The sequence below is a fragment of the Salmo salar genome, chromosome ssa15 (assembly GCF_905237065.1).
Source record: "Salmo salar chromosome ssa15, Ssal_v3.1, whole genome shotgun sequence".
NCBI lineage: Eukaryota > Metazoa > Chordata > Actinopteri > Salmoniformes > Salmonidae > Salmo > Salmo salar.
In genome coordinates, this window is record NC_059456.1 from 73,612,751 (window position 1) to 73,628,309 (window position 15,559).

Sequence of the window (15,559 nt, forward strand, 5' to 3'; positions counted from 1 at the left end):
TCTGAGGCAGTAATCACAAGCGTGTCAAATGTGAACGCGGCAAAGAATTTGTGACTTTTTGGGAAAAAGCTGTCAAGTATCTCAGCGGCTCCCCTGGGATTTAACACCATTTACAGTACTGTGATTTGTCCAGCATTATGAAATATCCCTCTGAGAACTGTGATTCCCCTGTACTTGACATAGGACCACGGGGTCTGTTCATCAATAAGGCTAAGTCACCCTGCTTCCTTCCACAGCTTTTGGGTGACTGGTCTACAATTGTTGTTGTCCCTTTTTCTTTTTTTTAAAGGTTACGTTTATTGTGTTTTATATGAAGCCTGTGTCATTCCACATTCATTCTTTTTTAGATTAATGTAAAGCGAACACATCCTTAAGACTAGCCATAGGAAAGAATTAAAGGACGGCCATTTTCTCCAACATATGCATTGTTGAAATAATATCCCTGCTCACTACATTCATATAACCTACAGCATATCTAGGTTAATTTACTCAGTATGGTTCAGTATGTGTCCAAAAACACTTAAAATGCCTTATCATCCCAATTCCTTTGTGGACACTGATAGGAAATCACAGTACAAACTGGCCTGGCAGCACCCCCAACTAGTCATTGATTTCATCTATCCGGTCTTTTCCGATCAGTGCCCACCATAGGAAGGAGACAAGGAACCAATTGACGAGAACAGGTTACACTGGCTATTCTATTTATGACATGGCTAAAGCTATCAAATTGGTGCTGGTTTGATGATGTAACACTCCAGCCTGTTCTGTACTGACCTCTGCTGTGTGAAGGGTTTGTGACTATCCTCATTGGTAACTGTGTACACAACACAACTTAAAAGTTACTATTTATTTCTGAATTGCTGCTAATGTATATTTGGCTCATATATTTGAAAGGGAATTGAGGAATCCAATGTGTCTCTGAGTTTCTCTGCCTCTCAACACATAGGAAATCAATCTGAATGCCAAAAACAAGCATTGTTGTAAAAATTCTATACAAATAATACTAGTAGTGAAATGATTTTAACATTTATTCTTTGTGTTTTGATATAAATAATAATAAAGACATGTCAGAAATGACCTGTACATATGTAGGACTTGAAAGAGTTCCTTAGGGTGCTTTCATCCATCCATTGTTTTCAGAAAAGAACCTGAATTTGCTCTAAGGTTTACAATATTGATTGATATATTTAGTTGATCAAAAAACTGCTACTGATATGCCCTATTTTTTTCATGATTTGATTAAACTTTGTGGGTTTAAATACAAATTCATATAATCCATAACACAAGAAATGTCACCTTCAAACCATCTGTGTATGATGAAATATTAAAAACGTATATAAATGATGACGTTTTGGACCGCTAATGCCATGCATCTGCAGGCTCGAGTCATGCAAGAATTTTGTGTGAAGAAATAGGGTCAATCATATCATTATTATGTGAACCATTTTGACAGCATGGCGAAAATGGATCCTAAATTTGGTTCTAGCTGATATATTTACCAATGCAAAAATTATGTAGACAACTCTCTTTTTTTTATTCAAATAAAATGAGTCATTATTCAAAACAGACATGTGTTCTGTCACTATTCAAATAAAGTTTCAGTCACGTACAATGAGATGTCAGCATTATCTTATTAATGAAAACGGGGTGACGCTAATTTTGACAGACCGCCAGTTACCTGGTATTTATTTAGAAACTACATGGCAATAGTGTAATTGCATACTTAATACCCACAAATGGGAATAGAAGATGTCTCAAGTGTGGACATATATGAGCCTGAACCTGAAATGTACCTCTCCCAACATGTCTGCATCATGGGTCTTTGGTATTCTAAACTCAAAAACACACATACCGGTATGACATCCTTACTGTTCAGTCACATCCTATCAGAAGTCACCATGGAAAGTCACAGCATCTTTTATTCTGTAATGATTCTACTATGGCCCATTTTTTTCATGTATAGAGCGTGCTTCTTTTGTGTTGAGCTGAGGAGGTAGCCGGCTGGTGGATGGACAGGCAGTCAAGAAGACAGGCGGTCAGGCAGGCGGGCAGTCAGCTTGCGATGGTAAGGTGTGGGCCTCTCTCTGCTGCCAGCTGCAGCAGGCTCTGGATGTGCTCTGTCAGGCTATGGTCTGGGACCAGCTGGCTGGACTGCAGGGCCTTCCTGCCAAACTCCAGTGCCTGACAACACACACACACAGTAAAGCCATTGCACCCACTGCCTGTTGTGTGTATATACACAGTATATTCATTTAGATACTTAATATGTATCACTGTAAAACTGGGCTTTGCCCCAACAGTCTCTAAAAGATTCCTTAGTACCATGCTCACTGATCTGAAAGGACAATTGAAAACATATCCAGTCCTTTAATCTATCAGCGGCTATGAAGGAATGAAGACGAGGAAAGAAAAGTATTTGGAACTACCGAGACACTGCCTGGGACGTTTTACAAACCAGACAAAATAAATACAAATCTTCTGATGTTAATGCACCACGATGAAAGGTATTGAACTGAAATGATTCAGGCAATATCTAAAAATGTTTTGTTTATTGACAAATGTAGCAATGGAAATTAAGTGCAGTCAGTATTTTGGATAGATTCAATAAAACCTGCCACAGTAAGGCTTATTCAGTATCTTCATCCATACCAATGCAGCCAGTTTACACACATGCCTAATTCTGGAAGCATCCAACTGTAAAGGGAATCGAACTTTTTCCAGTTATTACGGACAATGGAGAAAATAGATATGTTTAAACGCCATTACTGAAATATGGGTTTCAATGAAAAATGTGTCCTTGGTTTTCCTGCTTTTTTCATTGTCTGTCATGCCAAGCCAGACTATAGGTGAATTTCAGTCATCTCTAATAGTGGCTTCCTGTCCTCATATTTCTCCTTCAACCACACTGATCTGAAAGAACAGCATTTTAAACCAAGTCTCCTCTCTTTGGCTTCTCCCACTTTCCTTTTCAGATCAGTGCAGATGAGGTATAGGTGACAAGCAACTGTCATTAAGATGCACTGTAATGGCTAGCCAAGCTGAGCTTCATTCAACCCCCATTGAAGGTCGATCAATCATAGCCTGCTCCAGATCTCTACTGCATGTGCTTTAGCCAACTCCTCTTACTATCTTTGTTGTCATGTGACGAGAGCTGCTGCTCCTGATCCCTGCAACAACATCAAGGGAGGGACTGGAGAGATCGAAGCAGACGTGGGACAGTGGGAGACGTTCGGGGTTTGTGTGTTATTTACTCTCGCCAAGACATTGTGTCCTATTGAACTAAAGACCATAACTCAGGGTTTTCCCAAACTCATTCCTCAGGACCCCAAGGGGTGCACGTTTAGGTTTTTGCCCTAGCATTACTCAGCTGATTCAAATAATCAACTCATCATTAAGCTTTGATCATTTGAATCAGCTGGCACTACTCAGCTGATTAAAATAATAATCTAATCATCAAGCTTTGATCATTTGAATCAGCTGGCACTACTCAGCTGATTCAAATAATAAACTAATCATCAAGCTTTGATCATTTGAATCAGCGGGCACTACTCAGCTGATTCAAATAATCAACTAAAACGTGCACCCCTTGGGGTGCCCAGGACCAAGTTTGGGAAACGCTGCCATAACTATAAATACCTTATCCCCCTGACTCCCTTTCTGATGCATTAAACTCAGGTAACTCCCTCAGGTAATTGGTTGGTCAGTGGGATTGAGTGACCTTCACGAGGTCAACTATTAAACTTCTCCTGGCAAATCATTCTCTCCATTTGCATGACCTTTCTCATAGATATGCATACTAGCTACATCCCTGGATAACACTCCCAAAATCCCCCACTAAGCACTAGCATACTTGCGAGATCAGAGAGAAGTTGCCTGGCCAGAAGCCCGGGGAGGGCAATTAGAGTATCAGGCCAGTCGCATCGAGTCCAACTAAATCCCGCCAGAGTGATAATCTTTAAAGCTTTATCAATTAGAAGCTAATCCTGTCTCTAGACAGCGCTCCATGGGAAGCACACGGTGGAGGGAAATGTGTCAGGGTGTCACCAGTAACCACCAGATCACTGGTCATCATAACACCTCACCTTGTCTGGGGATCCTCCTAGGAACCACAGCATGGCCAGAGAGTGGGCCACTAGGGTGTTCTGGGCCGCAGCCTGCTTGGGGTTACTCTCCTGAACCTTCAGCATGGCCCTTAGCATCTGGTCCGCTTCCGCCTGCTGAGCTTCATCTGCATGGAGATCAATACAAAACACACACTTCCAGGTCAAAACTAAACCTAAACTGCACAGAACTATAGGCCTACAGATCAGAGGTAAGGGTCTCAACATCATGAGTCTTCAGGGCAGAATTATTGACTGTGACCACTGAATACTAACTGAAATATAGGTTTCCTGCTTTTTCATTATCTGTCATGCCTAGCCAGACTATAGAAGAATTTCATTAATTTCCAATAGACTCTCACACAAATCATGTATGTAAATGGAAGATTTGGAGTGGTGGGGCGACTTTATATTTCACTGACAACAACCAAACTGTAAGGAATTCCAGTAGGCATAGCCTAAAACGGATCTTCCTGGTTCATTCCCATTGTTTAAGTGAAAGACGGACAATTTATGGCTGGGCAAATTAAGCCTGCTATGTGGTTGTCCCATTAGGCAGGGGATTTATGTGCATGGGGATCATTAGAAAACACAAACACACACACACACACACACACACACACACACACACACACACACACACACACTGTTCATGGATTGGTTTTATATAACGTTTGTCACCAGGTCCCAAAGCTCTTTACATTGTTTATGTGTTTGGGGTGGGCGTGGCAGGGTCAACCTACTTCATCCACCACCAATGAATAGATGTAGCCTACAGTAGCACCCAACCTGAGGCGCGCATAACAGCCATCCTGTGCCAGAACGCTCATAATAGAGGAGAAGAAGACACATCCCAGCAGAAACTGACCGGTGTGAGCTAACAACAAGCTCATGCTCTGCAGTGGTGGCTTGCCTGAAAATCCTGGGGAATTGCATTGCCGCTAACAAGCTTAGCATCGTGACTAGGGCAGGGAAGCAGCAGAGAGGCGGTGTCGGATGCTGCAACAGCCAGAGATGTGTCATGAATGGTCTTAGTCAGCCCCCAGCACTGTCGATTTAAAGCTGGGGTTTAGCTCTAGGATAGCACGTCAGGGTAAGATGCTAAATTTAGCGCCATTGACCTTATTTTCAGTGATCCACGAATGAAGCCAAATGCTGTTGGGCTGGTGGAGATGATGATGATGCCTACTGATGTCATCAAGCCACTTAGAGCTGGCAGTGGTGTTGTTTATTAAGTGTGTGATTGGCTGCAGCATGTGGCTGTTAGTGAGCCCACAGAATTAAATAGACCAATTCAGTTTAATGTATCTCTGTGTGTCAACAATTTATTATCATCTACCATCAGTCTGTTCACAATGGTTCTGGGTATGGACTTTGACTGAAGGAGCTGAAGCTAATTCAACAGCATCATAATCTTTATTTATTTTCCTTAATTTAACTAGGCAAGTCAGTTAAGAACAAATTCTTATTTACAATGACGGCCTACCCTGGCCAAACCCTAACCCGGACGACACTGGGCCAATTGTGCGCCGCCCTATGGGACTCTCAATCACAGCCGGTTGTGATACAGCCTGGAATCGAACCAGGGTCTGTAGTGACACCTCTAGCACTGAGATGCAGTGCTTTAGACCACTGCGCCACTCGGGAGCCATTATCTGATCAAGTTTCCATTTTAATTTAGTCTTGGTTTGAATGATTTGTCAATACATAAACCTGTTGTAGATGCACTACACATATACGCACCACCAAAGAATGTATACATATTTCTCAGCAGTCCTTGGTATCTATTCGATATGAAGCTGTACCCACCAAAAGAGTGCTCCAGCATCATGGATCCTGGAGTATGAGTCTCCAAAAGTTTGGTGAGGTGAGAGTGCCATGTACTTGCTACCTGTAAAGTCAGACACAAAAAAGTAGTCAGGCAAACTAACACACCAAAACACTATGTTTTCATGGACGCATTTGCTGTTTTAATGCTAGACCAGTAATATAATCACGATAACACTACAGTATTTTATCTTCAGTTTTACTGTCAGGCACTTATTTAACTTTTACCTCAGTGTATAAGGAACTGGCAATATCCATCTTTTCTTGCTTGATAAAGACATTGGCCATCAGAAAGTACCCACCACAAGTGACAATGTTATCCAAGCCATACTCCTCACTGGCATAGTACACCTGAAAACCAAAGAAACAGGTTCAGATGTGGAATATTGCAGCATATTATACCTCTATTCAAATAGGTAGTCAAGGTGCATTCATAATTCCTTAGATTCTCCACTGGTACTTATGTTTGGCATGGGGATAGCAACCTTCAGTGAACACGGAGCTAACATTTTGGACATGCAAAAGAGCATATGTATCAAGCGTCTCAGAGTAGGAGTGCTTATCTAGGATCAGGTTAGCCAGCACTTCTACTCTGAGAGGCTTTGTGAATACAGGCCCTGATTGGTTTAAAACAATACTGAAAAACTCCTTATAATCTGCACTGTGATCATTGTGTTTTCAGATTTTTAGGGTTTGGTAAGTTACTTTCTAAATGTAATCCATTACAGTTACTAGTTACCTGTCCAAAATTGTAATCTGTAACATAACTTTTGGATTACACAAACTCAGTAATTCAATCTGTTTACTTTCAGTTACATTTTGATTACTTTCCTCTTAAAGGTCCAGTGCAGTCAGAAACTAGATTTCCCTGTGTTTTATATATACTTCCACACTAAGAGTTTGAAACAATACTCTGAAATTGTGAAAATGATGATAATGCCTTTTTGGTGTAAGAGCTGTTTAAAAAGACTACCTGAAATGTCAGCCTGTTTTGGTGGGATGGATTTCTGGCCTGCCTGGTGACTACACCAGGCGCTAAATTAGTTAATAGACCAATAATAAAGACTGCCAATAACAGCTCGCTTTCAGTTTTCCCATCTCCACTCAGACCACTTCCAGACCACCCTAGCAAGATATATATATATTTTTTTAACAATTTTAACTGATAACAATTACAGTAAGGTACTTAATTGTTACCCATAAAGTATTTGATATTGAGATAAAACAGCTGCATTGGACCTTTAAGAGGTGCAGGTTCTGTTTTTCGACATTAACCTTGTTCTGGAGGCAGCTCTGCACAGTGGTTACTAGCTGGCACAGCCACAAAGTCAGGAAATCTGTTTTTAAACGGAACCCTAACCTTACCCCTAACCTTAACCAGACTGCTAACCCTAATGCCTAACCTAACCTTAAATTAAGACCAAAAAGCAAATGTTGGTTTTCATACATTTTTACATAGCCAATTTTGGCTTTGCTGCTGGCCCATCTAGCGGAAATCGCTAAGTTCTGCCAGCAGTGTGATTCACATCAATGCGCTATGTAGATATCAATAATAACTGATATCAGTATCGCCCGTAGGCTACACCACTGCTGTCGTCCTTACCTCCAAGCGTTTATTTCAACTGGATAACCTTTGGATGCAGACAGCAGTTGCACCATTGGAAGACATACTTGGACTGTAGCCTACAAAAGCCTATTCCTGCTCTTTTCCCGCGATTCATAAAACACATTTGGTGTGTCATCATAGTGGTCTCTGACTTGTGGTTTAAGTTTGTTCACCCAGGTGAAACAAACTTAAACTTGTGCCTTTTTTCAATGCTGATTTGAGTGTCATTGATAAAACAGAAAGGTGTCAAGTAATCATCTAGTTTTTCAAATGTATCTATAATCTGATTACAATATTTTGCTGGTAGTGTAACGGATTTCAGGTTTTTTGTTGTTGTAATATGTTACATGTAATCCATTACTCCCTAAGCCTGAAATGAATAAATATGAAGGAGACGCACTAAATCCCATCTTTTCACCAAAGAAACAAAGAGAGGAAGCCACTTTCCACAATTGAAATGCACCTCTATAGTTCGACTTCCATAGTAAATCTGTGGTTTTGAAGCACTGGTAGATTTGACCACTGATAAGCTTTGACACTCACGTCGTTGGCAAAGTGCAATAGCGCTCCCTCCAGGTTTTCCGTGGCGGTGTAGAGGCGACCCAGGTTGCGGTGCAGCTGGTGGCGGACGGTCTGGCTACACTCGGGCGTCTTCATCACCGTCCACTCGGCCTGAGACAGGTACCCCTCTGCCTGGGCCAGACTGCCCAGACCTGGGGGGAGGGGAGCAGAGGAATGAGTCATACGCAACACAACAACAGTCTACAGTTCGGTGGTATTGGTCACTCTACAGGTCAGAGTCATGTAGCAGGGTCAAATCCAGGTCAAAACTAAACTTAAACAGGACAGAACTATGGGCCTACAGATCAGAGGTAAGGGTCTCAACATCTAAATCATGAATCTACAGGGCAGGACTATTGACTGTGAACGCTGAACACTAGCTTGAGATCCACGTGCATATCTCTGACTTTCGCATAAATGGGAGATTTGAGAGGGAATTCAAATCAAATCAAATTTTATTGGTCACATACACGTGCTTAACAGATGTTATTGCGGGTGTAGCGAAATGAAATTGCACGGTTCCTAAGTAAGATTCGGCCCGAAAAGAATGGATCACAGTGTTTCAACAAAGAGTTCGACACAGATCAGCAATGATTTGAGTTCAACACAATGCTGAAAATGGACTGAAGACACAGTGCAGGTTCTCTAAAATCGAATCTATCCACTACTACCCTTGCACGAATATTGTAAACACAATAGTATCTCATAGCTGCATTTGAATTGATTTGGTCTCTGCCTTCCTATGGTTCTTTGGTAAAACTGCCAGCTCATGGGGAGTTTCCTCCATCTTGTGACTCACCCACGTTTGCCTCCGCCAGCAGGAGGTATGCAGGGACCAGCTGGACAGCACTGGGGCCATAGACGTCCATAGCACAGCGCAGGGAGAGCTGGGCGGCAGGCAGTGACTCCTGATACTTCCCCTCAAACAGCTTCTTCTGAGCCACAGCCCTGGAGATCTCAATCAGCTCCTCCTAAACAGGGGTTACACCAGGCAAAGACACTACAGTTACAGTACAGGGCATGTGTTTCAGTAGGTTGTTTCCGCACAAAATCAAAGTTATCAGATATTTCTACAGACATAATTTGTGATTGAGGGCTACAGATTTCTCCAATTTTGTATAGGCTCTTAATTAGAAGATGGCCTGGAATCATCTTGTCCTCAAATAACTCTTTAGGTATGCAAATGTCTGACAAAACATTGATTTTGGGTTCAGCTATCTCTATTCAGGTTCATATTCATTAGACAACAAACAGTAGAAAGGGACTGAAAGAGCCTCCCTAACTGGACTAGTCCATAAGAACCGATGGTTATTGTTTTCCGTTAGGTGTGCCCTAATGAATGAGACCCTGGTGAGTGTCTGATCCTCACTTGTCTGTGCAGTATCTGGGTGCAGTGGTGGTCTCTGTCCGCCTGCAGGCTGTAGAAGGGCGTTGCGGTGCGGATGGGGATGAGCAGCTGGCAGATCTTCTCATGGATTCCTACCCAGTCAGCCTGCTGGTGTTCCGTGTCACTGAAAAAAAGGAAAAAAAAGACATGGGCTGCATTCCAATCCCCAAAATGGGCTCCCTTCCCTTTGTCCTAGCTGACCCCGCTGTGCGAATCACACAGGACTGAATGTGAGCAATGTGGTTTCTCACAGTACTTACTTTTACCAAATGGCATTTCTTGTTTTCAGGAACTTTGTTTTGAAGACATTATAGCTGTACCTGTATGCATTGGCATGTCATGCGTAGATCTGTCTACAGAACATTTTTAAGGAACACTAGACTAGATAAGACATCAGATTGTCTGCATAAGTCACATTGCCTTATCTAACAGTTTAATAAGAAGGCATAGGCCTAAGCTATGATTTGAATCCTTCCATGTGCAACATCTTTCAATTCTCCTAAAGGTATCCTAAATTGTATGCCATTAAATAACAGGTTAATAATGTCATGCATCTTGCTATTTTCCCAATGTGTTGGAACTGTCTGAGTTTCCTCATGTTTTCTTTCTGCGGTGCTTGAACATTCCAATGTGTTTTTACTGGTCTGGAGTTTCAGTCACGTCATGGCAATAACACAGCATATGGGCTGGCTCACAAGGGCTGAAATGTGCACTTACTATGCACTCACACAAGAGTCAAGGGGATTCTAAGGACACAGACCTGTACTTTCTCATTCCTTGAAGGTCCCTAACTCTGAGTCTGTAGACCATAATGTATGGTGTGTTTGGCTAGTTGGGATTGCTCGCTGTTGCTCCGGAGCATGGAAGTGTTTACGCAGTCCCTTGGCACGGAGACGTGTATTAAATCGGGACGTAGGCAGACAGCTGGCCCCAGAAGTAGGCTAGTTTTTCTCTTGTTTTGGAGAATACTTGCAGGGTGAGAGAAATGCATTTTAAAAGAAGAGATGCAGTAAGGGGAATAGAGCCAGGGATATAACACACTTTTAAGCTCCCTCAGAGGGAATGGATTTAGTGTCTCATCCCTTAAAGCTTAGGCCTAGTGGAAGGCTGTCACCAAGCACTAGGCCATATTATGTACAGTGCCTTCAGAAAGTATTCCTACCCCTTGATTTATTGCACATTTCGTTGTGTTACAGCCTGAATAAAAAAATGTATACAAAATAATAAGTCTCGCCCATCTACACACAATACCCCATAATGACAAAGAGAAAACATGTTTTTAGAAATGTATTGAAAATGAAATATCTCATTTACATAAGTATTTACACCCCTGAGTCAATACATGTTAGAATAACATTTGGCAGCAATTACAGCTGTCTTTCTGGCTATGTTTTTAAAAGCTTTGCACACCTACAGTCAAATTGATTCTTGATCATTTCTACATAACCATTTTCAAGTCTTGCCACAGATTGTGAAATAGATTTAAGTCAAAACCTAACCCGGCCACAGGGAATTTAATTACATTTTTTAACCCTTATTTTACCAGGTAAGTTGCTGAGAACAAATTCTCATTTACAGCAACAACCTGGGGAATAGTTACAGGGGAGAGGAATGAGCCAATTAGAACCTGGGGATGATTAGGTGGCCATGATGGTATGAGTACAAGATTGGGAATTTAGCGACACTGGGGTTAACACCACTACTCTTACGATAAATGCCATAGGGTCATTAGTGACCACAGAGAGTCAGGACACCCAGGTCACACCTGTCCCAAACATAGAGCTTGTATTCAAGACAAACTTAATTTCTTTGCCACATTTTTTAAAGTTTTACTTTAGTGCCTTATTGCAAACAGGATACATGTTTTGGAATATTTTTATTGTGTATAGGCTTCCTTATTTTCCCTCTGTCAATTAGGTTAGTGTTGTGGCGTAACTACAAGGTTTTCTCCTATCACAGACAAACTCTGTAACTATTTTAAATTCACCATTGGTCTCACGGTGAAATCCCTGAGCAGTTTCCTACCTCTCTGCCAACTGAGTTAGGAAGAACGCCTGGATCTTTATAATGACTGGGTGTATTGATACACCATCCAAAGTGTAATTAATAACTTCACCATGCTCAAAGGGATATTCAATGTCTGTTTTAGTTTTTTTACCCATCTACCAATAGGTGCCCTTCTTTGGGAGGCATTGGAAAACCTCCCTGGTCTTTGTAATTCACTGCTCGACTGAGGGACCTTACAGATAATTGTATGTGTGGGGTACAGAGATGAGGTAGAGGTCATTCAAAAATCATGTTAAACACTATTATTGCACAGAGTGAGTCCATGCAACTTATTATGTGACTTGTTAAGCACATTTTTACTCCTGCCATAACAAAGGTGTTCCATCCTTATTGACTCAAGACATTTCAGCTTTTCATTTTGTATTAATTTGTAAGAAAAATAAAATAAAAATGAAGACATAATACCATTTTGACATTATGGGATATTGTGTGTAACAATGTGACCCAAAAAATCTCAATTTAATTCATTTTAAATTCAGGCTGTAACACAATTACAGTGGGGGAAAAAAGTATTTGATCCCTTGCTGATTTTGTACGTTTGCCCACTTACAAAGAAATGATCAGTCTATAATTTTAATAGTAGGTTTATTTGAACAGTGAGAGACAGAATAACAACAACAAAAAAATCTAGAAAAACGCATGTCAAAAATGTTATAAAATGATTTGCATTTTAATGAGGGAAATAAGTATTTGACCCCTCTGCAAAACATGACTTAGTACTTGGTGGCAAAACCCCTGTTGGCAATCACAGAGGTCAGACGTTTCTTGTAGTTGGCCACCAGGTATGCACACATCTCAGGAGGGATTTTGTCCCACTCCTCCTTGCAGATCTTCTCCAAGTCATTAAGGTTTCGAGGCTGACGTTTGGCAACTCGAACCTTCAGCTCCCTCCACAGATTTTCTATGGGATTAAGGTCTGGAGACTGGCTAGGCCACTCCAGGACCTTAATGTGCTTCTTCTTGAGCCACTCCTTTGTTGCCTTGGCCGTGTGTTTTGTGTCATTGTCATGCTGGAATACCCATCCACGACCCATTTTCAATGCCCTGGCTGAGGGAAGGAGGTTCTCACCCAAGATTTGACAGTACATGGCCCCGTCCATCGTCCCTTTGATGCAGTGAAGTTGTCCTGTCCCCTTAGCAGAAAAACACCCCCAAAGCATAATGTTTCCACCACCATGTTTGACGGTGGAGATGGTGTTCTTGGGGTCATAGGCAGCATTCCTCCTCCTCCAAACACGGCGAGTTGAGTTGATGTCAAAGAGCTCCATTTTGGTCTCATCTGACCACAACACTTTCACCAGTTGTCCTCTGAATCATTCAGATGGTCATTGGCAAACTTCAGACGGGCATGTATATGTGCTTTCTTGAGCAGGGGGACCTTGCGGGCGCTGCAGGATTTCAGTCCTTCACGGTGTAGTGTGTTACCAATTGTTTTCTTGGTGAATATGGTCCCAGCTGCCTTGAGATCATTGACAAGATCCTCCCGTGTAGTTCTGGGCTGATTCCTCACCGTTCTCATGATCATTGCAACTCCACAAGGTGAGATCTTGCATGGAGCCCCAGGCCGAGGGAGATTGACAGTTCTTTTGTGTTTCTTCTATTTGCGAATAATCGCACCAAATGTTGCCACCTTCTCACCAAGCTGCTTGGCGATGGTCTTGTAGCCCATTCCAGCCTTGTGTAGGTCTACAATCTTGTCCCTGACATCCTTGGAGAGCTCTTTGGTCTTGGCCATGGTGGAGAGTTTGGAATCTGATTGATTGATTGCTTCTGTGGACAGGTGTCTTTTTTACAGGTAACAAGCTGCGGTTAGGAGCACTCCTTTTAAGAGTGTGCTCCTAATCTCAGCTCATTACCTGTATAAAAGACACCTGGGAGCCAGAAATCTTTCTGATTGAGAGGGGGTCAAATACTTATTTCCCTCATTAAAATGCAAATCAATTTATAACATTTCTGACATGCGTTTTTCTGGATATTTTTGTTGTTATTCTGTCTCTCACTGTTCAAATAAACCTACCATTAAAATTATAGACTGATCCTTTCTTTGTCAGTGGGCAAACGTACAAAATCAGCAGGGAATCAAATACTTTTTTCCCCCACTGTACTTGGGGAAAAAGTCAAGGGGGGTAAATACTTTCTGAAGGTACTGTATTAGTAAGAAGCCTTGCTCTCCCAAAAGTGACAAATTCAGCAAATACAGCAAACCAAGTGGCGAGGCTACTGTTTGGATGAAGAACGAATTAAGGATTGTGCTTTTAAATGTAGCATATAAAACTAGAAATTCAGTAGGACTTGCTATTATATAAGGGTGCACTCTTTCAGAGACCACATGATAGGGCTTAGGCATAACTCACTTGACATTCTTCTCTTAAAAATATGCTACAGAAGAGCTAACTTGCTTTCCAACTGTTTCCAGTACCACATTTTGACTGAGGCAAACACAAGTCTGTTTTTAGTGTTCTCTGACAGTCTAGTAATACGTTTGTAGCTAGCTAAACACTGCCACCTAGTATTGAAACTGATCAGATGTATTTTTCATAAAACTTAGTCAGAAGCTTTAACTACTGTAACTTACTAGCAAGTTGTTGTTCTTGTTGTGTATTTAACTACTGGAGTCCACTAGTTACACAACAAAAAAGTGGAGCAATATTAAAACAATGGCAATAATTATTTATGGTCATTTAAGTCCTATCTATGCTAGCTAGCTATGTCGACTACTAACGTTACTTCATAAACTTACCAGTAGAAAGTTACTCGACATTTGGTGCATTGCAGGTGCGCATGGTTTTGACAAAGTTCACATTGCTTTTTCGCTCCTCTTGGGTTTGCAAGTGGATTTATCGCTGACGTCAGTGCCGAAACATGAGATTTACTCCTCGTTATTGAGCTCATGATATAATAAATAAAAGTTTACCCTATTTGCTATTGTTCGGTGAGAACAACCTTTTACAATTTGTTTCCTGAACGCTTCAAGTTGCTATGGAGACGAACTTTGATGGTATTAGTCTTGTTTAAAAAAGAGAACAGCACAGAAACATAGGCATCTAACAAATACAAACAGATCCGCGTATTTAAACGTTTGTTCTGTATAAACATATTTAACTTTTGATCAGAGAGATAAATAATACATTTTATGATACATTTTCCTGAATAAAAATGTGCTCGCTTCAGCCGTCCAAAAGTATTTTTGTGATGGTGGAATAAAGTTTACTCTCAGAACGTGCAAATACTTGGATTATAAGGTTTCATTTTGGATCATTTAAGACACTGATGATTATGACAAAACTGAACATTTGTTTTTAATTCTTATACTGGAACTCTTTTGTACACTGAGTGTACAACACATTAAGGACACCTGCTCTTTCCATGACATAGACTGACCAGGTGAATCCAGGTGACTACTATGATCCCTTATTGATGTCACCTGTTAAATCCACTTCAATCAGTGTAGATGAAGGGGAGGAGACGGGTTAATGAAGGATTTTTAAGCCTTGAGACATGGATTGTGTAAGTGTGCCATTCAGAGGGTGAATGAACAAGACAAAATATTTAAGTGCCTTTGAACAGGGTGTGGTAGTAGGTGCCATGTCAACTAAGTCACACATAGCAGTCATTGTGGGTTTTGACAATTTTGACTCATCTTGCTGAGCTCCACTGAGCATTTGACCTCTTTAACCTTCTCCATTATCTCCTGGATCATCTGCTGCATTTCTGACTTCACTTTCTTAACTGAAACAAAAACACATTTACAAAGAGATGTCTCATTGGTTTGTTCCTTACTAATGCATGGGTCCATCATCCACACACAGTACATACCAACCTTTCTCCCCACTCCCCCAGTGGTTTGTCAGGCTCCAAGTGAATATGTGGTTACGGGTTACCAGGGTGATGAGATTCCATCCAGTGAAAACACTGCCAGGCTCTTCTTCTCCATGTCTAGCTGTGGCTGGGGCTGAGGTTAAGACTTCACATTGGGCAGTATGTCTAGCTTTAGATTTCTCAACAACCTCT

The 15,559-nt window shown here is 41.3% G+C and overlaps 1 protein-coding gene across 1 annotated transcript; it reads right to left on the reverse strand.

The window, feature by feature from the left end:
* Window positions 1-1,513: 1,513 nt before the first annotated feature.
* zmynd12 (zinc finger, MYND-type containing 12) lies at window positions 1,514-14,520 on the reverse strand. The gene is made up of 8 exons (XM_014146066.2): window positions 14,289-14,520; window positions 9,464-9,605; window positions 8,894-9,065; window positions 8,077-8,246; window positions 6,156-6,278; window positions 5,910-5,991; window positions 4,083-4,228; window positions 1,514-2,181 (listed from the first exon to the last, which is right to left on the reverse strand). Exons 1-8 carry the CDS (start codon window positions 14,438-14,440, stop codon window positions 2,053-2,055), a joined length of 1,116 nt encoding a protein of 371 aa, XP_014001541.1. The 5' UTR covers window positions 14,441-14,520; the 3' UTR covers window positions 1,514-2,052.
* Window positions 14,521-15,559: the final 1,039 nt, after the last annotated feature.